This window comes from Galendromus occidentalis, unplaced genomic scaffold, assembly GCF_000255335.2.
Source record: "Galendromus occidentalis unplaced genomic scaffold, Mocc_1.1 scf7180000076319, whole genome shotgun sequence".
Taxonomy (NCBI): domain Eukaryota; kingdom Metazoa; phylum Arthropoda; class Arachnida; order Mesostigmata; family Phytoseiidae; genus Galendromus; species Galendromus occidentalis.
Genome location: NW_003804308.1, coordinates 102,735 through 125,730, shown reverse-complemented (window position 1 = coordinate 125,730; position 22,996 = coordinate 102,735). Strand labels below are relative to the sequence as shown.

Genomic DNA, 22,996 nt, shown 5'->3' with positions numbered 1-22,996 from the left:
ACTGGAACAGCTTCAATTCCAAGTATACGTCTCGAGTACGGGTCTGATTCCTCAAGCTCAGAGCTTGCATCCGCAAATGGGATTCCGCTCCGCTCAGCGTGCTTGCTGTACTCCATATGGAGAGGAAAAGAGCGAACGATAGATTTTCGCACCGCGTCTCACAATCCACGTTGAAGCACGAGAGACAGAGACGCCGACGACGAAAGCATTGAACTACCGAGCGATGTGTTCCTTGTGTGCTGGCTTTTTGGTCGCCGCAGGCCCAACGTGACCTGCGTCTGCCGCGCGTTCAAAGCTCCACACGGCGTGCCCAGCCGTCGGAGGTTCACCGTATTGGAGCTTGCGTAGGAGGAACCAACGGCCGATGCAGGACCGAGGGGGGTAATCAAGGGGAGGCGAACAGCCGAACCGAAGTCGTTATTCGCTTTCTGACCGAAAAGGCTTCCCTTACCCCCATCAGAATTTCCCCACCGCAGACAGTGCCGCATCATAGCAGGGGAGCAGATCTGAACCACCTGTTTGTTGAAAAGTCTCTTCAATATAGGGAAGTGCTCCTGTTTTCGTTCTCAACCCTGTTCTCTCTCCCGTTGAGCGCCGTATACGGCCTAGAGAGGAAGGGAGGGCAGGGAAACAAACAAACAGACCAGCAAACAAACATACGAACCACGACACGCGGCTCTTTTTCTAGGCTCCGTTGACTACGCCATTCCCTTTTCGGTGTTCCCGTTTTTTCGTCCGGTTCCTCCGCTGTCCGAGACGTCGTGCTCCAGCAGCCCGTATTGTCCTGGCGGCCTCACCTTTTGCCAGGTCCTCGTGCTCCTCTGAGACCCTCTCGCCCTCTAGCGTTCTCCCGAGTTCCCTTCTTCTCTACACGCTCCCGGCTTGCCCTCGTCCTCCTCCACGTTTCCCTCTTCCGTTCCTGCCTGTATCTTAGCGACATCGAGGTTGCACTAGTGGAGGAATGCCGAGGAAAGGTGCGACTGCCGTGCGGCCGCGAGACGTGTAGGTAATACAAGTCCCGGAGCCGATTTCGTTCCCCCCACCGCATCCCTTATTTAACGCATGACGCCACGGAATCAATTGCCGGGATAGAAACCACGCTTCCCTCGGAGAGCTCGAATGAATGTGGAGAACTCCACTCGGGAAAGCCCCGCGACTGAAAGCGTACAACCTCTCGGCCGAGAATCGGATCACGATCACGTCTGATATCCCTCGGAAATCGTCGCCGACGTCTTCGAGAGAGATTTCGCTTGTCGTCGATGGCCACGACGACTCTCAGTCAGTCAGAGGTTTGCTCGTCAGGGGAATATCGACATTCCGCGACACGCGATCTCGGAGATGGCAGCGCGGGGGTTACGAGTGCTCTCCCAATTTTACTGGCTGAGCGGAGCTCGTGATACGATGGGATCTTAAGACACCTCGCAAGGGCGAAGGAGAAAACTACCGGTACCGCATCGAGCCCATACGGGGAGAAGGATGTGAATCGGGGGAAATGGCGGGCTTTAGGGAAATAGACCGTAGGAGAACGGATGGCTGCCCGGAAGAACGTAGGAAGTTGGCAATGGTGCCTCACGGAAGCCACGCCAAACAGAAGCGGTTGATCTAGTGGCGGTTGATGCAACCATGCGCGTACATAAACGGATGCATATTTTGCTCATTTATCCCGGGGCAATGTTAGCGATCTGCCGACGAAAAGGTGAGCGTGCGGCGGATAAACGAACGTGCCGAAGGCAGAAAAGCGGGAGAAGCGGCAAGTCTTCCAGCTGCCTCTGCGATAGCACATCTTTATCCTGATAGCATTGTGGGGCTCCTGGAGGAGCTTCCGCAGTGTTGTATCAGACTCCCGTCGCGACTGGTTTCGGGTGTTCCGCGCCCGGCGATTTCCGACGCCTTCAGTCTCAAAGGGCTGCCTTGAAGCGAGGACGCAACACCCCGAAGACGACGACGGCAGCGAACATCAAAGCGAGCGTTGACTGAACGACGTTGTTCGGAACCAGTGATGTCGACGACCGTGGCTGACGACGTCGAGGACGGAAGAGGGGGTTCCCCGAGGGAAGGCGAGAGGGGCGGGGGAGGAGGCGTCATACGCGACGATGCTACCGCGAACAATAACCTTGGTTGCTGTTCGAGAGCGCGCTGAAAAATCGAAATTCGTTCATTGTTCTCTCGGCTCCTTATATGCGGCTCGCTTGTACGATAAGGGGCGAGGGGAGAGAAGGGGGGGTGAATTCACTCAGTCGCTGGAATCGTGGATCAGATGGCCAGCGGTCGGATGCTCAAGCGCTATGCAAGCAGCTGCCATCAACGTCAAGACCCGCGGCCCACCCGCTCGTCCACCCGCCCATTGGATGTTCGCTAATTAGTTCGCGATGATCTTCCCGTTTCGAAAACAATAGCTAACCGATAGATAGTGAACGCCCCCTGATTCAACTAACGCGGAAGGGGATGAGCGCGTAGAGGGTCTGTCTCGCTCCTCGGAGATTGACTGGGAGGGGGGAACTGGCGGCTTCGAACGCGGTTTTGGCGGAGATGGCTCTTTTCAAATCAAAGCTCCGAACAGAGGGTCGGGGTGTGGCTGAGGAACTTCTCGGAGACAGGGAGAGGGACATGTTGAAAGCGGTGGGTGGAATTCACGGCCCCTCCGTGAACAAAGGCTCGCGAGTAGAGGATGGAAGCACTGGCTCAGTCGACTTATAAAACCGGCGGTTTCGAGGGGTTCGATAGGGTTGCTGGGGTCTGACGCGAGGGAGAGGGGGGACGCTTAGCTGGCGGACGCTGGTCGACAGCTATCGTCTCCGGGCTCCCTTTCATTCTAGCTCGATTCTTCCCTCGGGACCACCGGACGCTTCGTTTGCCAGTGGCTTCGACATCCTCACGACGAGGCCGGAAAAGAAAGCAACGAGAATGAACGAGAGACCGGGAGAAGAATGGAGCAAGAGGACAAGGACAACAGAAGAGGAAAAAGAGCCAGCAGCTCCTAAAGACTTATTGCTCCTCGTGCTCTGCTCGCTGCCACGTCTGGTGGTATTGTAAAGCAGCGTTGAGCGTTTGCTGTGTATGGAACCATCAGGCGGGCGATCGCATGGACGCACAGGCGAGGGGGACGGATAGCATGCGCACGAAGCGGGCCCGCCCGCCTTTGCAGTTTCAAAAGAGAGGCAACGAGCGGTAGCACTCCACTCTTTGATTCTGTGTGTTCGTTACAACCGACGCGTAGTCCTTCTCTTGCAGAGTCCCCTATTCTTCGTTGGCAAGCTCGCTCCACCTGACCTCGACAGGTCTGGATTGCTCGTCCTTCCCCATGGAGATCCAGAAGCGATCCTTTACGATGTAGGCGAATTCGGGGACTTGGCCTAGGATGTGACCCCTGATTCCTCGAAGTAGGGCTCATTCTAGCTCGAACCATTCCGAGAATCTTCCGGGACACGGAGAATTCCGTTTTCGCGAGTTTCCGACTGGATCGTTTGAACGGGCGGCTCCGCTCTTTGAGACGCAGGTCGTTCCGTCTGGCGTTCACGCCAGACAACGATTCCCAGTAGCGCTATCCTTGTGGGATTCCCTTCGGGAATGGCGTCAACTTGTTCCTTCTGCAATTGGCGGCTTTTCTCTTCCTCGTCTATTCCTCCTCTATTTCTAAGCCGAGCGCTTTTGTAGCTCCCGGGCTCCTTCGTTCTGTTTCTCTTCCTTTTTTTAATTTGGTCCGTCGAGGGCTTTAAGCGAAGCAGTTGTCGCTTCCCTGGAAGCCACTTTCTAATTCAGTTTTTGTGGCTTCATCCCAACGCCCATGTCCTATCCTCGTCGAAATTCCTGTCAATCGACCACCTTTCGCTGTAAGTCTCAAGCGTCTCCTTTCCTTCCTAGCGTCTTCCATCTTCCTACGCGAGTTTGGCGAGTCTAGGCGAGTCCGTCCCATGATTCTTCCTGCAGACTGGAGCAGACACCAGACACCCTCCCTTCGGCCCATTGTCGAAATTCCTCCTGTCGCGCCGGCCGCCGGCTGGAAGTTTCATATTTCTTCCGGAGAGAATGTTCCACGGTGAATTCGGTCCCATGAGAGTTTCCGGAGTTGATGAGCCCTGTATCGGAATCGAAAATATCCTGCTACCCGCGTACCCGCTCAGAGTCCCCAGTCCCCGTCGAACGATACGAAAAAGCACCAAAAATATCGCACGGCGTTCCATCGTCGTTCTCCGTCGAGGGAACATTGCTTTTCATAGGTGCAGCGGCGGCATTCTTCCATCCGCGAATAAGCGGCTGAAGTTCTCAGCCTGGTCGCCTGCCTCAAGTCAGGCGAGCATCGTCCCAGGCAACAGTTGGATACCATTGTCATATGAAGGTTGGCAAGCTGGTTGACCAGCAGTCGGTCCGTCGGTCGACCGAACGCCGGACAGATGCTCGGTGCAAGTTGCCGCGGGCAAGAAGCGAGCGGTCTGCGTGCCTGGCGATGCGATCGGCCGGCCGGCCCGCCCGCCCGCCTTCCTACCAACAAGCCAACCAGCCAACCAGCCAGCATACTTTCTGTACCAAAAACAGAGTAACAACAGTTTTAGGAGCCGGGTTGGTCGGCGGTGCGACTGGTTCCTGGCTAGGCAAGGATTCTGCTGGTAGTCAGCCAACGGTCCAGCAGTGGAGCGGGCCCAAAAGTCACGACAAGCGGGTCTTGCAGTGAGCAACATGGCTTCGAGCAACAAACGGCCGAACAATACATGGCTTTGTTCGATTTTGTGGGGTTGCCTTCGTCATCTCTGCTCTCCTCCATCTGCTCCACCATATTTGATCGGAGGACGCGGCTGCGATCAGAAATTCCGAAATAAATCGAGGAGTTGCCCCCCGAGTCTTCCACGCGGGGCATTCAACTCGGAATCGAGCAGTCCACATGGACCGGGCCACTCCTGGGTATTTCCAGTCATGTATCGAGGGAAGATTCGACGCGCGTTGCGGCCTCGCTTGACGGAGAATCCCAGCGACCTTCGTGCAATAGTTCTTGGAACCGGGGTCCGAGGTGCGCGATTCCTTGACGTTGTCTAGTCTAGGTACCGATATTCAGTCGGCTGCGGGGTTTTCTCAGTTTCTCCCGATCGCGGCTAACCTCTCAATTTTTCTTATTCGCAGAACCCTGAAGTAAATATTGCTTATTTATCCGGATGATAAGACACGTCCAGGTGGTCTCTTCTGTCTTTTTTTGGAGCGTTGGCGGAGCTTCCTCCCGCTATCTACTTCTCAATAAAAACAACTTCCCCACCATTTGTCGCGGAAACAGCTCCAACCCGTTTGCCTGCCTTCGCGCGAGCGGCTCTTATCCCGAACAGCTGATTTTTGCCTGTTTTATGGGCGAACGGCGTTCCATGCGATTGCTGGCTCATTCCGTTATCGTTATTCGTTCCAGATGATCGACAGTGTTATACGTGCATCCTTGAACACGCATTCCATTCCCAAGCTGCACATTACTCGAAGGCTCTGATTTTCGCCGATTCCTACGGAGGAGGATGAAATTTCCTCGGATCCTCTTGGAGCGTGGCACATCCGATCCGATAACCCGCGAGCCGATAACCCACTGTGTTGTTGGGTTATTCGTGTTCGCTACCGCTCAGGGGAGTGGGAGCACCTCCAGGGAAAAGCGAGCAGGCAGGAAAGTCGAGCGGAAATCGAAACAATTCTGGAGAAATATTCCGCGCTCGTGGCCGCGTAATCTCTCCGTACGACGACGCGTAGGACTTCCAAGAGTCTCAGAGCTTCTTTTGTTGTGGGAATCTCTGTTTCATTCCTTGTTCCTGCTGGTCTCTCGACTGATTCTCACAGAGTGCTGCTCGGTCGATGGATTCGGAGCCAAATCAGAAGATTGAGCCGAGTAACGACGTCTGCGTGGCTGGCTGGCTAAGAGACTAACTGCCCTATGATCGATGTCGGCTCCGAGCGAGTGACGTTCAACGAACGGAAGTGGAGAGGAAAAGGAGAAGCCCCGGTCTGTCAAAAACTCATTCGGCAAGAAGCAGCAACTGTTCAACTTCAATTCGGAACTACCAATTTCGATTTGCTCTAGCTCATCTTAATAAAGAAATGGCCCGGTCTGTTTGAGCTCAAGTTCCGAGACGCGCAGTCTTCCCTTCAGATTCCCCTTGTTCCGCATCGTCCCGGGGCTCCCGCAATATCTGATGTCTTTTTCCCTTCGAGACTCGCGTCGCTTCCATCCTGATTTGCGGCTAGCTTCCGCGGTCCTCTCATTTGATTAATTTTCACCGGAAACTCCTTTATTTCGATCTCCTCACCGGTCGGCGTTTTTCCCACGTTCTCAAAACTACCTTCGGTCCCTGAAGACCGAAAATTATTCTCAGCTCCCGCCTCGTGCTCCCTCTGGGGCGGCCCGTTTTTCCTCCTTCAGACGCTGCTTGCTTCAGCAAACGCCCGAAACTTTCGGTGCTCCGTAGTCGAGTTTAAATGTAAACAAATTGCATACATAACATCGAGGCAGAAAGTGGGACGTCGGAGACGGGTCTGGGAATGGGAAAAAGAAGGCGGCGAACGGACTTTTGAACTAGCTCTCGCCTGCTGCTTGTCGCTGCTGGACGACAGACCATAGGGGAATCAAACGGCTTGCTTGGCTCGCTGCGAAAGCAGTGAGATTGATTGAAACAGCACATGGGCGCAGTCCGCTCGGATGAAGGCTCGCGTCGTCGTTCTTGCGTCCGGTCGCACGCCGGTCAGTCAGTGGCCGGTCGAGGCGAGCGTTCCGTCTGCATTCCCGTGCGCTCCGGTCAGATTGCGCAAATTTGAGCCCAAATCGTTCCTCAACGGGCCGTCGCTCGCTCATTCCGGACGTCGGCGTCGCGTTTGGCCCCGGATCCTTGGACCTGAAAAGACCGGGAAGAAAACATACTCCCGGGAAAAACCCATTGGTGGAGCGAACGACACGGAATGTGATCATAGCCATTGAGCTCGAGTCGTGCTGGCGCCCTGGCACGTATTTCACATCGACTGTCGCTTCCTCACATGGCTTCGATCCGGATATGTGTGTAAGGGAGAAAGTCAGACGCATACCCTGGCTGTTGTATCGGAGTAGATTCAGGAAGTTTCTCCGGGATTTCGATCCGATGCCCTCTTTCGTATGTGAGGCCCCGATCAGGGTCTCTACTACTGGAGGGCGAGACAGTCCTCGACCGCCCGCATGGAGATACGCCGCTCGACCTCTCGTCCATCTCACGATTTTCCTCGTTCGTTCCCGCAGCCTTCGCATAATTTCCGCCGTTATCCTCGCGGGGAACAGGTCTGTAAAATTCCATGTGGACATTTGCTCTTGAGAGACTTCCCGCCAGACGGGAGCGAACCAAGGACTCGACGGTGAAAATTTCACGAACTATGTCTGGGAAATGTCTTGAATGATGGGCATTAAATGACTTTTTCTCCGGTCTCCGGAACTACAATACATGTTCCTTTCCAATGAGAGACTTCTCCCCCCTCGGACTCCGCGGTGCGGCTGTCTGCCGAGACCGATACGAGAGGGCAAAATAAGATATCGCTCCTGCGCCGATGGAGAATCGATGTTCCATGATTCCGCGATAATGAGTAGCAGGTCGAACCCGGGTCTCGAGGCTCGATACATGATAGTGGTCGTTGAGATATTGCGAGCGTTGGCAATTGACCGAGGGCTTATCAGGAAGGAACGAAAAGAATGAAGAGGTTTCTCCGCGCGCGAATTAATAAGGAAATCCCGTAGCGAAGATCAAGTTGTAGATCCACCGCTCGATGCCCGGCTTTCAGTGGCCTTAGGTGGTCTCCGAGGTGTCCGTCACTCAGTCAGGCGGGCATGCTGGCAGGATGGTAGGGCGCTCGGTCAGTTGGCCTACAACGGTCTGGGGAGCAGTCGGACTCAGGAGCCAGAGGCCCAAGTCCAGCAATAGCAGCACCAACGGCGGCGGCGGCGGCAATGACGGCCAGGAGTGGTCATTACCCTCAGCGATTGTTACCCCGTTCCCGAGATCTTGTGCGTTCATTTTTTCTTCCTGCTCTCCTTGCTTTGCTCCGTGCCGGCCCGTCCCTCAATAGAAGGAGCGGCCCAACCGCGCCAAGGCGGTACGGCCATCACTCTTTGGTCCGCTGGGGAAATATGGGGCCGGAAGGCCGAAGAGAAGAAGACAACGCTCCTACTTCTGGACCGCAAAGGGGCGCAAAAGCAGAGCCTACATCGCTTTTGATTATTACCCACTAGCCATGTAATATCGTCCGCTTCCTGAGGAATTATTCTCACCACTACAATCCAAGGGCGACCTCGACGTGCACGACAAGTCTCATCGACGAGCGCCGAAATGCGAAACACGCTCCTCTGGCCAAAGCTCCTTGAGAGGATGCGTGACCCATACAGAAACGAGCAGCGCTCGAAGAGGGAGGAGAAGTATCGCTCGAATGGAGATCGCGTGGGATCTTCTCGTAGGCGCCAAAGACGCATGTTTCCGTCAAAATGGAATTCCGAACGAGCCGAGTCCGTGATGCATGATGGCTCTCGAAGGATGTGATGCCGAGCCAATCCGCTCGGGACTCCGAACGAGCAAACACAACAAGCGACCACTTCGCCAGTCGTCCGAGCGCGCAAGGCGTCGACCCACCAGGCGTGATGCTCCGTCGGGAGGGGTAGGGCCTCGCCCCGAGTCTGACATTGGCTCCACTCAATTTCGTAGTACGTCAGGTTCGATTTGCCCCCACTTCGCATCGTAACTAGTTTCTCGCCTGCTCGGCGGCAACGATTGCACTATGATGAGCTCGCGGACCTGGCAGCGAATGATTTCGGGGAAATGAGCGAGGAGGAAGACCGAGATTTATGTTGCTGTGGCGGTCAGAGAAAAGGCAGCGAGAGACCTATAGACATAGCCCGAGTTTTCTGGAGGAAGCTTCTCGGGAAGTGTCTTTCGGAAAACTCGAGCATGGAGAGAAGATGCAAATAAGGACTAAATCTCGGGCTTCCAACTCCTCAAGGCGGCGCGAACCAATGCGATATCGGCGCTCACTCCCTTCGCGAGTTTTTAGAGCTCACGGCAGGCCTCCAAAAGAGTGTTCAGACTTCACTTAGCAGCAATGAGCGCCGAGTCGCCACCCATGGGTCCGGCAAGTCTACCGAGCTACGGAGAGCCCGATTCTCTCGGTCCTGCGGTGGTTGTGCGGGCGGATAGAGAAAAAACAAGTCGAAATTTCAATAAATATTCAATTACGAAGGACACTTTAAGAGACGTTCAGTCTTCGCTCCAAACTGTTCTCCCCTCGGTCGTTGCGTTTTTGTTGCACCGTGCGCTATAATGATCACCATAGTTGTTGCGGAGCCATCCCGCCATTGTTCTATCGTTTGGAAACAAGAGAATATCATCGACCCGGAGAAGCCTATCAAGGGCTAATATTGCGGCCAAGGTGATGATTGCAAGGTGCTGCCTCGCTTTTCAAGCTGTTGGTCCTTGATGTGGATCCTGAGCACCGAGAGCGATTAGGCGGAGAAAGGCGATAATTACCGAACATGGAGAGGTCTCATCATTCGCGAGCTGATATCCACCTTGTTCCTATCCTTCCGTCATTGCATTGGAGGTGGTCGCGGAATAGCGAAACCCAGGCTCATGAATAAACATCGGATTCCCGCGGCCCAGGAAAATACATATAATTGACGCTATTCATGACTTGCGTGACTCATGTTCTTGTCTCTAATTATTGCAGGTATTATCCGACTCAAGGACTTCATTAAAGGAGCGCGACGTGAGGGCTGGAAGATTCAAATGTACCAGTTTGTCCCCAACCAGCCATACAGAGATCTCTTTTGGAAGATCAAGAAGTCCGACCAGCACAGGGTGGTTCTAGATGTTCATAGGAAAAACCTCTACGAATGCCTTAAACATGTGAGTGTACGGGGAGGATCCGATAGCTTCCAGGAAGGATTCTCGTAGATTCTCGAATTATTTCGGCCGATAATCGAATCTCCATGAGTGTAGTAAGTTTTGGACGTCGGATCACAATACGGTTTTTAATGCAACGGGGTAATATGTATGGAAGAGTGAACGAGAGAGGAGTTAGGAATGCCAGGCGGACGATTGCGGTAATTCGAAAGAGTTCCAGAGCTGGACATTGGTGGCATTTTTTGCTCTCTCGAGCACGATACTACGCAACATGGGAAGTGTTCTGCTGGACCGCCAGGCTCCATGAGCGGACTGTCATCTGCAAAGAGCTGAATCTCATCTTCATTCAGCAGCTCTGCACTGCTGCCAGTGCATTAGCTCTGCTTGTGCCTAAATGGTCGGATAGGTTCCGTACCTCGTCATTGTAAATAGTTGCGGTGGCGGCAACTGCTGCGGCGACAGGACCAGCAGCAGAAGCATTGCGGTTCCGTTTGCGTGGCCGAGCACGCGTGCTCTGGCTGTTCGCTTGCCAAGCTCGTTGTTGGGTCACTGTGCGCCCGCTGCGCCTGGTTCGGTATTCCCGTAATGGTATCATAATTGAATCCTCAACAGAAGAGCCGTCCTTCACGGCACCGGAGGGGGCGGGGGAAAAGGGCGGCAGGGCTGAGGGCGATGAAAGAGGGGGAGGGGGAGGAAAAACTCGATCGGTAAGCACCAACGGAGTCATTCGTTTCTCCAATTCCCTCCGCTGCCATCCGTCTCCCTGACCGACATATCTCAGATATTGATCGGTACACAGCTCGAGTGACTTACTGACCGACTGAGTGAGACCAACTGGTCTGGATTGATCGCAATCGCAGTACCGAGTTCGTGGATAATGTCAGGTTACAGTGAGGCTTCGTCTCCATCTGGTCGCACATTCCCCTACACGCTTTCGAAGTCTCGGCGGATTCATTGTAAAGAATAGCTCCTTGGAATTCATCTGAGCTCTAGGAATTTGATGTTTCCGTCCCGACGGTCTCCATTTCCCCCTTCGTTCCCAATCGGTTCGCTTCGGGAATATTTGATCTGTGGCGGACATTGAGACTCTCTGTCTCGGTTCGGGATGGCACCGAAGTAGACCCTCTCTCCGGAGTCGGAAACGAAATCTCTGCGCTGCGTCTGCTCCTTTCTGGAGTTTGATGGCTTCTCGGAGGAAGCGGACGTCGGCGGCAGTTGCTATCAGAATAATTTTCGAATCTGGCGTAGACTTCCTCATTTCGTGTTCCCGCTGACAGTTCAGCGGAGATCAACTACGCGGGGTAGAATCACCATTTGAATCGTGCGAGCAAGTTCACTCGTGCGAATTCCGCGACATGCATATTTTTGTGGACAGCAGAGTCGAAACTCACGAATGAAATTCTCCACGGGGACCTGAGGAAAAATTCCATGTTGGAATACTTCTTCGACTCCCTCAGCAGGATTCCTAGTTCAGACGCCCTTTTTCGAAAGCCTTCACCACCAAACCATGGGTGAGGGTGTCATTTTCTTACAACCATTCTCGCAGAATCTTTGACCCCTTCACTGGTCTTCTATTTTCTGCAGATTAGCAAGGGAATTCCGCGAGAACTCCCGCACAAGTCGCGATCTGCGAAAATTTACAGCCCTAAAGATAATTTTCGTCCCTCCACGCTCTATATCCTCTGCCACTCCCGACATCTTCGCGAGTCGCCCCGTCGACCATTCGGTCCGCTGAACTTTTGACGCGAAGTTTCTAGCGTTATGCGAGTTCTTGTCGGGGGCAGCGAAACTGCCGCGGGCGATTTTCTGAATCTTCGTCCGCTTTTGATTCCATCCCTCCCCGTTCGTCTGGGTCCGCGACTCGTTTGTTTTGAAGAGAGCAAAGATTTCCCTCGATTCCCTCGGGTCCTCGGGGGAAACATAAATACGAGGATAAGACGAAGCTCCGTTCCCAGGTGGGTGTGACTTTCGAAGATCCGCCCGGACGCGTTCGATTTTTTATTAATTACCGGTAACCCCGCGCGCGAGACCAAGCTCCCGCTATTGTTATCAGGCCGCGGGCTCGGGTCATCGAGTCGTAGGATTGCTATAGCTTTGTAGGGGGACACGAGTTCCTTTATCACTTGTCCGGGAGGCTCTGCCAGATCCTCGCATGGTCATGACTGGTATGCATGGTCATAGAGCAGCTGGCGCTCATCATTCGACGATCAATGCCATTCTTATCGAATTGCATCGGATCTTATTCTTATTTCCATCCATTCATTGAATCATCGATCCCGATTCGCTTTTCGTCAACTATTTCCCTCGGATTCCGTTTCAAGGGAATGGGGAGCTAGGCGACCTTCTGCGGAGCTCAGGAGTTTCGAGTAGAGCGTAGCTCGAGCACTGGAAGGAAAGAAAAAGTGGAGTGAAGACACAGGATCAATGCGGTCCTGTCTGTCATCTCGATGGAAACTCGCGAGCCGGGAGCGACCGTCGCCCCTTTCGATTTCCGTCTCTATAGGGAAAGTGACACCGCGCAGGTCTGTTGAATCAGCGGCGACTCAGTTTTCCCTAAAGGGTGGTACGGAGGACAACTCCACATGGACTGATGACAAGCTTCGAGTAGGGTCGGAGCACAAGAAGCTGGAACGGAGACCGGATGAAAGCAAATATTCCACAAGGATAGGAAATAAGCGAGAATGGGGTTGCGCTCCGAGATTTCCTACTTCAGGTTTACGGAGGAGTCCCAGGAATTAATACGACAACCGTCGCCGACAGTGACAGAGGACTCTGGTCGGCCCGTCGACCGCAGATTGGACCGCGGGGAGCCGTGGACGAGTTCCGATCAAAGGGAAGAAGGCTCGTGCCAGCTCGAGATGGGAGGGCACGCACCAAGCAGCTTTCGTGAGACACCGGACCTGAGTGAGTCCCGTCGAGATCGCGGGGCGCGTTCGGGAGGGTCCACGCGGAAGACGAATTCGGAGAACCCGATCCGGACCGGAAGTGCCGAACTTTTTTGTGTCTCGCGGAGCTCTGGGAATTGATTAACATTCTCCGACCGCATCGTCAACAAACGAACAGAATAGGACAATGAGTTCAGAGACCACACGGACACGGAGTGCAAGAGCATCAGGAGCAGGAAGGAAGGAAAACACGGCACGTCCTACGGAACGAGTATTGAGCCCGCTCCTCGGACCGAAGGCAAAGACGCGTAATAATCCTTTGTACGTCGGCCGAAGCCAAATTGAGAAAAACGGCTGAATGGTCGTCTTTCCGTAGTTGGCAATTATCATCGGACGTGCTCTCTTCGTGGCCGGATCGTCTGCAGCTTCTGCCCGGTCCGTCCTGTGTTCCTTCGGATCTTCGTGTTCTTGTTGTTATCCGCAGACCTGTCGTTGGCGCAGCTCGTACTACAAGCAGTCGACTGTCCACAGCGATCTTGTTGTCGTTGTTGTTTCGGCAGCGCACAAAAAAACGGTCGTGGTCGTTGTTCGATTGGTGATATGCTCTTCTCCCGGTGTGCGGCAACAGTTTGTCTGCTCAGTCTTCCCTGTTTACCTTGAGATTCTTCTCGCATACGACCTGTGGATCCGCGGACGATCCGGGAGCGCTCCGCGAGACGAGCGGTGGAACTATCTATGAACGAGTCATTGCACAAGATTGGCAACAGTCTTTTGTGTTCTCAGCCGCCGCCACCTCCGCCGCTACCATCCTCGCTCTCCGGGGCATGGGTCGCAAGCCAGCCAGCCGACCAACCAGCCAAGCACCGAAACGGGCGAAGAAAATGCGCTCATCACAGACGTGACCGGCTTTCGAGAGTGGACCGACGCGGGCAAGATGTCCAGACAGCTAAACGATGCCGCCACAGGACAGCCCTACAACGAACATCGCTACTACATAAAAGCAATAACTGACGGCAGCAGCAGCAACAACGACAACTAGAACGACAGCAGTATGCTTACAATAAAACAATGTTGCTGACATCGACGTTGTTGGCTTTAAGCAGCGCCGAAACTATCGGAGGAATTCCGGTATCACTCAACGACTGTTCTCTTGCGTGCGGGGTCCGCGAGTGAAATCTGGAGGTTCTGATCAAATGAGCCGTGGTGAAGGTCTGTCACGTGGCGAGAGGGAATTCCCCAATACATCCTGGAAAGGGATCCTTGGAGAAGACATTCACGGCGGGCAGTCGCCGTCAATCCGTCCGATCCATGTCGTGGAGTGTTTTCCCCCTCTGGGATGGGGCGCGGGAAAAAGAGAACCGGGACCCAGGAACCGATACGAATAATATCCGGATGACTTGCTACTGGGGGGTTTGGGAGAAGCTCAGATTGCGAGAGACTTCTCGTGACTCGATTATTTCGGGGTTGGTCACCATCGTTGGTATGCAGCGTGAATCCTTTCGGAGGGTCAAGCAAGTTCTCCGGCTTCGGCTCCGATCTCATCCACGGTCACTCGCGACTCACAGTCCGAATCACCCCTCCCACCTATTCCTGACTCTGGAGGATCATTGCGGAAAATCGAAATTTGACTCCCAAGGCCCGAAGTCGGAGAGGGATTCGGGTCCGCCAAACGGGAAAGAAATCGTTGCGGTGGCGTCAAGCGAATCTCTAGCTGCCTGGAATCGTTTTCTTCTCCAATAACAGGCCGCGTCGAACGCTCCTCAAAGTCCTCGATTCCTCTGAGGCTCGCTTAATTATTCGGTCACAGATGCGGAATTATGAGATTACCCCGCGGAGGCTATCTCACGAATTTTCGAAGCAACGCCGGAGGGATCGTTGTTGCGCCCGAGTTCCGGGTTCGCGTTCAAGGAGATATCGGAGTTCTTCTCTGAATCGGAGTACTCGATCGCGTAATCGTATCCAGCGTAACAGTTGGGATCGGGGCCTAGGGAACAAAGTTGGCCGACCGAGAAGTGAAAAAATACATCGGTACATTCGAATCGCGGGGCCGTGTGTATCTGGAGAGGTATGCATGTGGAGCAGCTGTGAATACAGAACGAAACACCATCCACAGCGAGGGAAACAGGCTAAGGAGCGGCAAGCTGGCAGCCACGCATCCCGTGCGTCCGTCGGCGCGACCGAAGCCAGCGAGCAACGCGAGGACATTGCCTACAGCGGCTCATATTAAGGTAGAAGCGGCCGAACGATGATGACGCTGGACGAGATGACAGGTTGAGGGCCGAGTCATGCTATGCGTCGCCTGAGGCTACTTTCATAGGGATTGTATCGGAGTAGATTAGCCACTCATCTGGGCTTAGGGTTGCCAGCTCGAACGTCCGCCTGCTCACCCGACCTTGTGCGGCTTGCCTGTTTCTACCTGGCTCGGTCCGACGGTCGGATGGAACCACCGATCCGTCGTCCATCCATCCATCCGACCGACCGCCCACTTTCAACATCTGTACGTCGACGCGCTATATCCGCGGCCACAGGTCCTCCCTGCAGCAATCTTCCCAATACCACATTTATAGGAGGACAGCGTTCCACCGAGGCCGTGGTTGATGCCTCCCTTTCATCTCCCTGCATAGAGAGACCGGTGTACCGTGAGCCACATCGCCGTTCCTGCAACACTGCCCGTGGCGATGGGTTACGGGCAGCTGCTGTTGCACCTGCAATGCGTCACGGGATGCGGAGCGGTGAGGTCAAATGAACGATCATTTGTGAACGGAGGATGTCCGATGAAAGGATTAGATGGATGGAAAGCTCCTTCCATCCATCCATACATCGGAGGGAAAGGGGGATGGGGCATGGGAGAGATACCAGCGCAATTATTCCATTGACGATTCCATGCGAGTAAGTGCTCACTCGTCAGTCTGCTCAGAGCGTGGCGGGCACTCGGTCAGCTTAGGGATCTGGCTAAAAGCGAAATCCCCTATCCAGACCACTGGGAGATCTGACAGCCCGCAAACAGTGGCTCCACGAAGATTCCCGGTTAGGTGACCGTTCCCGTGTATCGACCCACGGCGACGCGGGGTCCGTCCGTGGGCGAGAAGATGGTTGAGCAGAGATCTCGATGGGAATCCGGCTCAGGGAAAACGCTCCGCTGTCATTGTGTCGCTCAGATTACTTGGAGCGGCGAGCGAGCGAGCGAGACGAACTGGAGCAACACCCTCAAGTCGTCCGCATCGAATCAAAGCGAAGGAGAGTTTCTGCGTCGCAACGTGCGCAAACGATCTCGCATCGTGGGACAGGCATCGCAATTCATTCGACGACTGCCTTTCGAAACTGAACGAACAGACGAGATAGAATAAGAGAACGATCCAGGGGAGGGAGTCGCGAAGACGAAGGAGCAGATGCCGCAACATGTGTGCTTTAGTCTGATGGGATGCAACATTCGGCTGCTCCTATCCGGGAAAATACCCAGATCGCAAAGTATTCCGAATAAATCAGAGCGTACACGCGTCGAGAGAATGAATTGATGACTGCGATAAGGTTCTCCAAGATCATTGCTCTCCGTGAAGGCAGCCCCAGGACACAAATATGAACAGTCCGGAACAGCACAGCAATCCAGAAGCCCGCAGAAGTCAGAAGTAGAGTGGTGTCTGGCTTGAATGTGATACTTACTGACGTGGTCCATCTCCGTCGAGAAGGGAGGAGGCTTGAATAGCGAGCAGGGAAGATCGGAACTCTCATTTCTCGACGGTATGACACACGTGTTCCGTCTCCACTCGTTCGATATTCTGCGATGGCAGACGGACTGGGAACTCTCTCAGGATACGAGCCCTTCATTACGACGATTGCCATATTTTCCCTCCTCACTATTTTGCGCGATCCCACAGTTTTCCGGCGCTGCGAACGTGGCGTCGTCTGCCGACTCCGAATTTCCTTTTTCGCTGTTTCCGTCGCTTTCGCGATCCTACGCTTTTCCCAGTGCGAAGTCGAGACATTTATTTTCCTTGGGGAGATTTCTGTCGGCCCCGGCCGATATTGGATTCCCGGCGGAGAGCGAATCAACATGATGGATCTGCCGACGTGGAAACTCATGATATTTCATCTCATCAGTCCTGGTAGTATTCGCTTGCTCAGAAAACGTCTATCTCAGTTCAGCTCGTCTCAGAAGCGTCTCTCGACCCAGACTGAAACTGACTCTATGAAGCTCATTAGAGGGATTTGCTTTTCGATGGCGACGCAAAATTCTCTCAGAAGAAAGAAGCATTTTATCTCGACCTCATGTAGCCATCGCTCCTTGGGGCTCAGCATCGGTTCGAGGGGGCGTGCAGCAGTAAAACGCATCTCTTCTATCTAACTAAGTACCATCGCACCGCATTAGTCCGTCGCGAAGTTACGGTGCGTATTTTCTGTACGGGCTCTCCTCCCTCTCTCCCTCGAGTACGGTCGAAAAACGGAGACCCGGACGAGAGTCTCTCGCTTTGTTCCCTTATCTTCTCCTCGGTGCGCCGTCTCCCGGCAAGGGTTAGCTGCTCGCGACCGCGAGGAACGCATGGGTGGTGCAGACGGCTCAGCTTTGTGGAAGTTTTGCGGTCGATTAAGCTCAAAGTGCAACTGCTCTGGTTCCCTTGCAACTGCAATGAGCGGAGGACGAGGAGAGATTTGCGAATAGACGGCCGTCGCGCCTCCCCTGGTGGCAGTCGCAACTAAAGCTCGGCCAGAAAATCCCTTCCACGTCTTTTCAGTGATGAAGTGCCCCCGAAGGGATCTTCGCTGGAACGAGCCGGAGAGCGTATTGCGCATCGAATTTCCCGGAGAGATCCGCTGCGGGATTGAGCTCGAAAAACTTACTGTATTTCACGACTTTCTCGCCGACAAAAGACATCGATCTTGCCGCCGTAGTTCCGTCGCTGACGTCCTCAACAACCCGCTTCTCCGAGTGACCAAGAATTGAGGAAGATTGATGAATAATGCGCCTCATCAATATTCATCAGGCTCGCGTTTCCTCGAACGACTCCGCCTCTGCCTTTAAGACTCGACCGCGGTATCTTAGAGAGGGAGCGTTCATTGAGAGCTGGGGGAAAGTCGAAGCGAGCCTCGCTCCGCTCCGAGTTCCTCAGGAGGACGTTGGAAACTCTGTCTAAAATAGATCCCCTCGGAGTCAGAAAGTGGAAAATTCGTCTTCTGTCGGCCTCGGTCTGTAGTCATCGCATTATCCACGCGATAACGATCATGCTCCACGAGGAGAGACTTGCTCGGATCCTGTTTAGAGGTAATCTCAATCGAGAGGGGAAAAGGCCTCTTGAGTGGCTTCCCAATCTCCACCGTGGGTCGTCTTCGTAGTCCTGCAGGAGCCGAACGGAGACCGTCGGAATCATTCCCATGGAGGTGTCCTCTCCTGCCTCTTCGGCCCTCCCCACTCTCGTTCCCTCCCATTCCCTTCCGGCACATGGACGGAATTCCGCCATTGATGTTGGAGCGTGATAGAAAATGAAGACGGGTTAGGGTCAATTGAATCCGTTCGTCCGTCTCGCCACCCGCTGTAGGATGGACTTCACTCAGTCAGCCCGTCAGTCAGGAGACTTCATCGATAGGCAGAGGCACATCACGCTGGTTGGCTTCAGTCCGAGTGAGCTCTGGTGCGGAGTTCTCCCAGCGGAATGAACTCTCGGGACTCTCAACACGCAGATGCTGTGATTGAGATCGTAATAAGTATTTGTGGACGTTGGCTAGCTGCCGAGTCGCACACCTCGATGTCCCGGAGCGACACGCTTGATTGATTGCCGCTCGCCAAAAGCCGTGTTCTGCTCTGTTTATTCATTCATAAGCAAGACGGTAGACTGACTCTTCTGTCCAATGAACTTTCATGCTTACCAGAGACCCGGCGCTCGAATATTCATGTCCCATGGAAGTTCATTGGTGTCCTGGCTCATCAATATCGACTTATTAGATAGATTCCGATTAGACGAAATTTCTAAACTTGAGCTCTTCCTCTTCCAGGCTCAGCAAGTGGGAATGCTTACAGAATCTCACAGCTATTTAATATCATCTTTGGTAAGTAGAATGGAGCGTTTTCCTACCCGAGCCAAGGGATTCCCGTTTATTCCCCACTCCAACTGCTTTTCCCCGTTTTATGATATGAGATGTGCATCACGTTGAGCGTCGTTGGTAGTCGGAGCCCGCGCTCGCGGAGCACTTTGTCTCTGGGGCTTTCCCCGAGTAGACGAATTATGGCCCCGGCCCCCATGACGTCACACCTCAATTCCTGGGCGTCCAGCTCCGAATCCATGACCGCTCAAGCGGGCGCAACGCCTGCCGACTTCTCCGGACTCAACTGGATTGACCGGCCAATCCTCCACGAGACTGGACAGCTTCCCGAGGGTCTGGGCATCCGAGGGGCGGTAGCGTGGCTCCGAAGCCTCCCACGGAAGTTCTCGGACTGCCCCTGCGGGATTTCCCCCTCGAAGAGCGGATGGAGAAAATTTCAGGCGACTGTGCGCGTTCACGAGTAAACCAATCAAACATTTTATTCTGGCTTTTTTTCCGGTTTCTGGGAGGGGGACCTCATCATGTTCGAAGTTTCTGATGTTTTCTGGAATGGTCGTAAAATGAATTCTCCTCTGGAGCACTCTGTTCAGTGTGAGCATTTAGTCCCGTGTCGCCTCGTGCTTCTGTGGGCCTCCGCTTACATTACCGCTTGCAAACGACGCGAGAACGAACACGAAATGTCGTTGTCGCCGCCCTCACTGTTGCGGCTGCTTCGGTTGCAAAAGTTCTTATCGTTGCGGACGAGAGCTTGCCGCAAGTCCGCGCCGTGTGCGTGTATATATGTTGCCACTCTTCCAGTCGTCTGCGGAGTCTCCTTCACCATGGAGCGCGAGAGGGCTGCTACCGAAAAGAAGGCGACAGAGTTCAAGGGCAGGATTTCGAGAGCGAATGGCGCGGCGGCCGCCGTCGCAACCCCGTGTATTCGAATTCACGATGAAGTCTCGGGAAGGATTAGGCCATCCCAGAGTTTCTGCGAGATCTTCTGAGCTCGAGTGTGGCGAGCTCTCGCCGAGGCTCCATTCGCCTCGGATCCGGCGAGCCGACGGGCTTTTTCCGAAAAAAAAATATTGCGTAAAAATATTGTGTATGTAAAATACGTGTAGCTGCGATACTGCCCGTGTTGCCACTGTTCAGGGAAAACAACGGGTACACGCAAGAGGAATGCTAATGACTCCTCCTCGAGAAACAAAGCTTGCTCGAGCTCTCGGCCCCGAGATCTCACCTGAAACATTCTCCGATTTGAGCCGTATAGCCGGGAGCGACGCCGACGTTTTGAGCTGCTTTCATTCCTCGATGGGTCACTTTGTTTCAATCAACGACACGACAATTTTTGTTGCTGTCAAAAGCAAGGCGCACTGCGGTTGACCCTTGGCACGGAAAAAGAGCTCTTCCTCTCGGCCATCAGAGCTCTTTTTAATGAAATTCAGTGACGTTTCCGAGATAAGATCTCTTGATGAACGACCAGCCTGAGACTCCCGTTGGGCTCAATGGGGACTCTCAGGAGTTCGTTGCGGCTGACGCCGTTGCTGCCACTGAGTGACTGGGGATGGCTGTCCGTCGGCCTCTCAATGAAAAAATATTTGGACCCATTCTCCTGGAGCATTGCTGCTGGTGAGCCCCATCTCCTCGACGCCCGCTTGTTCTCCCGCTGAGCCAAAGGAACTTTGCTAAACTTGTCTGACCACCGAGAGCCGTACGGCTCCATCTTCTCGGTCGGGGCTCGAAAGCCGTATAAATAATGTGACAGACATGAAGAGGTCCCGGAATTCGCGCAAAGCGAGAGCGGAACGCCTAACCTCGGACTCCCGGAATCATGGAACGCCGCCGCCGCCGCTGCAGACCGTTTCGTCTCGGGGCGAATCAAGTGTTTAGCTGTTGGGAGGAATAAAACCTAATTCACTGCGGGACTCGCTGCTACATCCGATCTCGTCACGGCCCGAGCGGAGCCGTCGCTCAACTTCGGCGCGCCGAGTCCGAGTTCAGAATTCGACTGGAACGAATGGCGAACGATGGGGGCACGCAGCGGAACTTCGATCGAATTTCCGAAATCTCCGCGCGGTGTTTCCACTGGAATGGCTCGCGCTCTCCGAGCTCAGGGAGACAGAAGTTTCGGATGGCTTGCCGACCTCAAGTTCCCGGGCTCAAAGGTCGAGCTCCGACTGCGCGAGCTCAGCCATCCGGTCTTCACAGTGTCATTCCGCTTAGCTGAAACTCGTCGGCAGAGTTCCACGCTCCAGCGACAAACGAGATCGATAGTAATTTGGGACATGTCGAGGTCGCGATTGATTTACGATTAGAGTCATTAAGACCAGTGTTTTCCGTTTGGCGGAGCTTTCCGCATAATCAGTGAACAGTCAGTCGGTCGGTTGTTCGGTCAGTTACTCAGTGGGAGAAGCGACATGAAAGAATTCCATCGCGGATCTGCTCCGGACGAGGAACTTTTTCCGGAATGATAGCGACCACCCCGACCGGATGGTTTTCGCTCTTTGTGCGATGGCCAGCTACTTATTCTGAAACGATTGCGGAACCCTACGAGGGGTTGTGCATGAGGGAAGGGGAAATTTCAGAACCCCGAATCGACATGGAAATTTCGGGGAAGGCTCATTTCATCACATCGTTCGAGCTGAGATCGAAATGAGGTGTCCCTCCTTATACTGGGTGTTTCGAACGTCACCCCAGGCCCTCCACTGCCTGTCTCACCTGATTCTCCCTCTTGAGGTCTCTCTGTTCTGCTGGGAGATCTTCTGACGCCTTGCGCCTACTTGGCTGAAATGAGCGAGACGGAAAATGGTCTTGAGGGGAAATCTACGCTCGAGGAAAAAGCTTCTGGCTCTGTTGCTTCATAAGCGAAATGGAGCTTTTCCATCGCCGATTGAGAGAGCACGCCGCTTCGAAGTGAATGAAGTCGACGAGGGAAGCCGGGGCGAGCCTCGTCCGTTGGTCGGTCGGGCGCTTGCTTGCTTGCTTGGTAGCTTGCTTGCTTGCTCGCTCGGCTGCTGGCCAGCCCCGATCCGGCAGGCTACGAAGCTGGATGGCAGTTGGGCTTCAGTTGCCATGAAGCCACTCGCCCAAATGATGAAGAAGCGGGAGACGATTATTTTCAACTCAGACCGCTTCTCCCGCGTTCATTCGTTCTCTTCCCCCGCCGGAACCCCCGCCCCGAGACACCGCTTACTCACGCACTCAGAGCCATCCGCACACGCGAACACGCATCTTCTCAGAGCGAGCCTGAACAGCCGAAGTGGCAAAGAGTTTTCTCGGCTCGCCCCCGAGCGCAGATCGAAAGGAGAATTTCGGCGCAGCCCATTCGGGCTACCGCTATTCCGACCAGACTTCGGGGAAAAAAAAGATGCTCCGAGGTTTTCCGGGTTTATGTTTTTTACCCCGTAATGATTCGATCGGCTCCCGTATCCTGAAGCTAATGCCCTGACTCTGTTCTTGATTGCAGGACCTCCACACGGTGGACCTGGAGGAATTCAAATACGGACAGACGAAGATCACCGGACTGCGGCTGGTCGACGTGGACTCGTCCGAGCTGCAGAACTTCCTCGACGGCTGGAAGAAAATGTCGCAAGAGTCAGGAAATAAGAGGGCGCCTCCCGCGCCCCTACCGCATCTCATCAAAACCGAGACTGCGCTTATGTATGACGCCGTCAAGCTGTTCGCTATGGGCCTTCAGCAACTCGACCTCACTAAGTCGGTCGACTTTCCTGTGATATCCTGCGACGCGGCCGAGTCCTCGTCCGACGGTAGCAGTCTCATCAATCTGATGCGACCGGTGAGTTCGTTGCTTGCGTTCCGTTCCCCCTCAACCTGCCGGCCCCGGCTTCTTGCTTCTTCCTCTTTGCTGCCCTGCCCTCCTCTCCCTCCTGTGCGTCGCCGCCACGAGTCCGAAGATCCACGCGTCATTAGGGAGAAGCGGCACGGGGATTCAGCAGTCAGGATATCGGCATCTCAGGTTACGTCCTCTCCCTCGCTCCTCATCTCTCTGCCTCTGCTGCTCTTTCATCGTCTTTTTGTTCTTCTCGCTCACTCAGTCGCCGCTACGACTGTCTTCGTTGTTTTCCTCTTTCCCCGGGTCGTTCTCTCTACTTTGAAGAGCTGTGAGCAGGGGGAAAACGAAACGTGGCGTCGCTCTCGCTCCTCCTCTCATTTATCCGTGACCTCTGCGGTCCGGAGCATTGATGGCGCTACATGAATTACGAATTTAGGAAC

The 22,996-nt window shown here is 54.2% G+C and overlaps 1 protein-coding gene across 1 annotated transcript in view; it reads left to right on the top strand.

Annotated features, from left to right (window-relative positions):
- The window catches only part of LOC100899906 (glutamate receptor ionotropic, kainate 2-like), a 108,537-nt gene that overhangs the window by 74,193 nt on the left and 11,348 nt on the right, over window positions 1-22,996 (top strand). Inside the window, exons 3-5 of the mRNA XM_029113116.1 lie at window positions 9,688-9,866; window positions 18,734-18,787; window positions 22,230-22,559. Coding sequence (XP_028968949.1) covers window positions 9,688-9,866; window positions 18,734-18,787; window positions 22,230-22,559 — 563 coding nt within the window. The remainder of the gene's footprint in view (window positions 1-9,687; window positions 9,867-18,733; window positions 18,788-22,229; window positions 22,560-22,996) is intronic.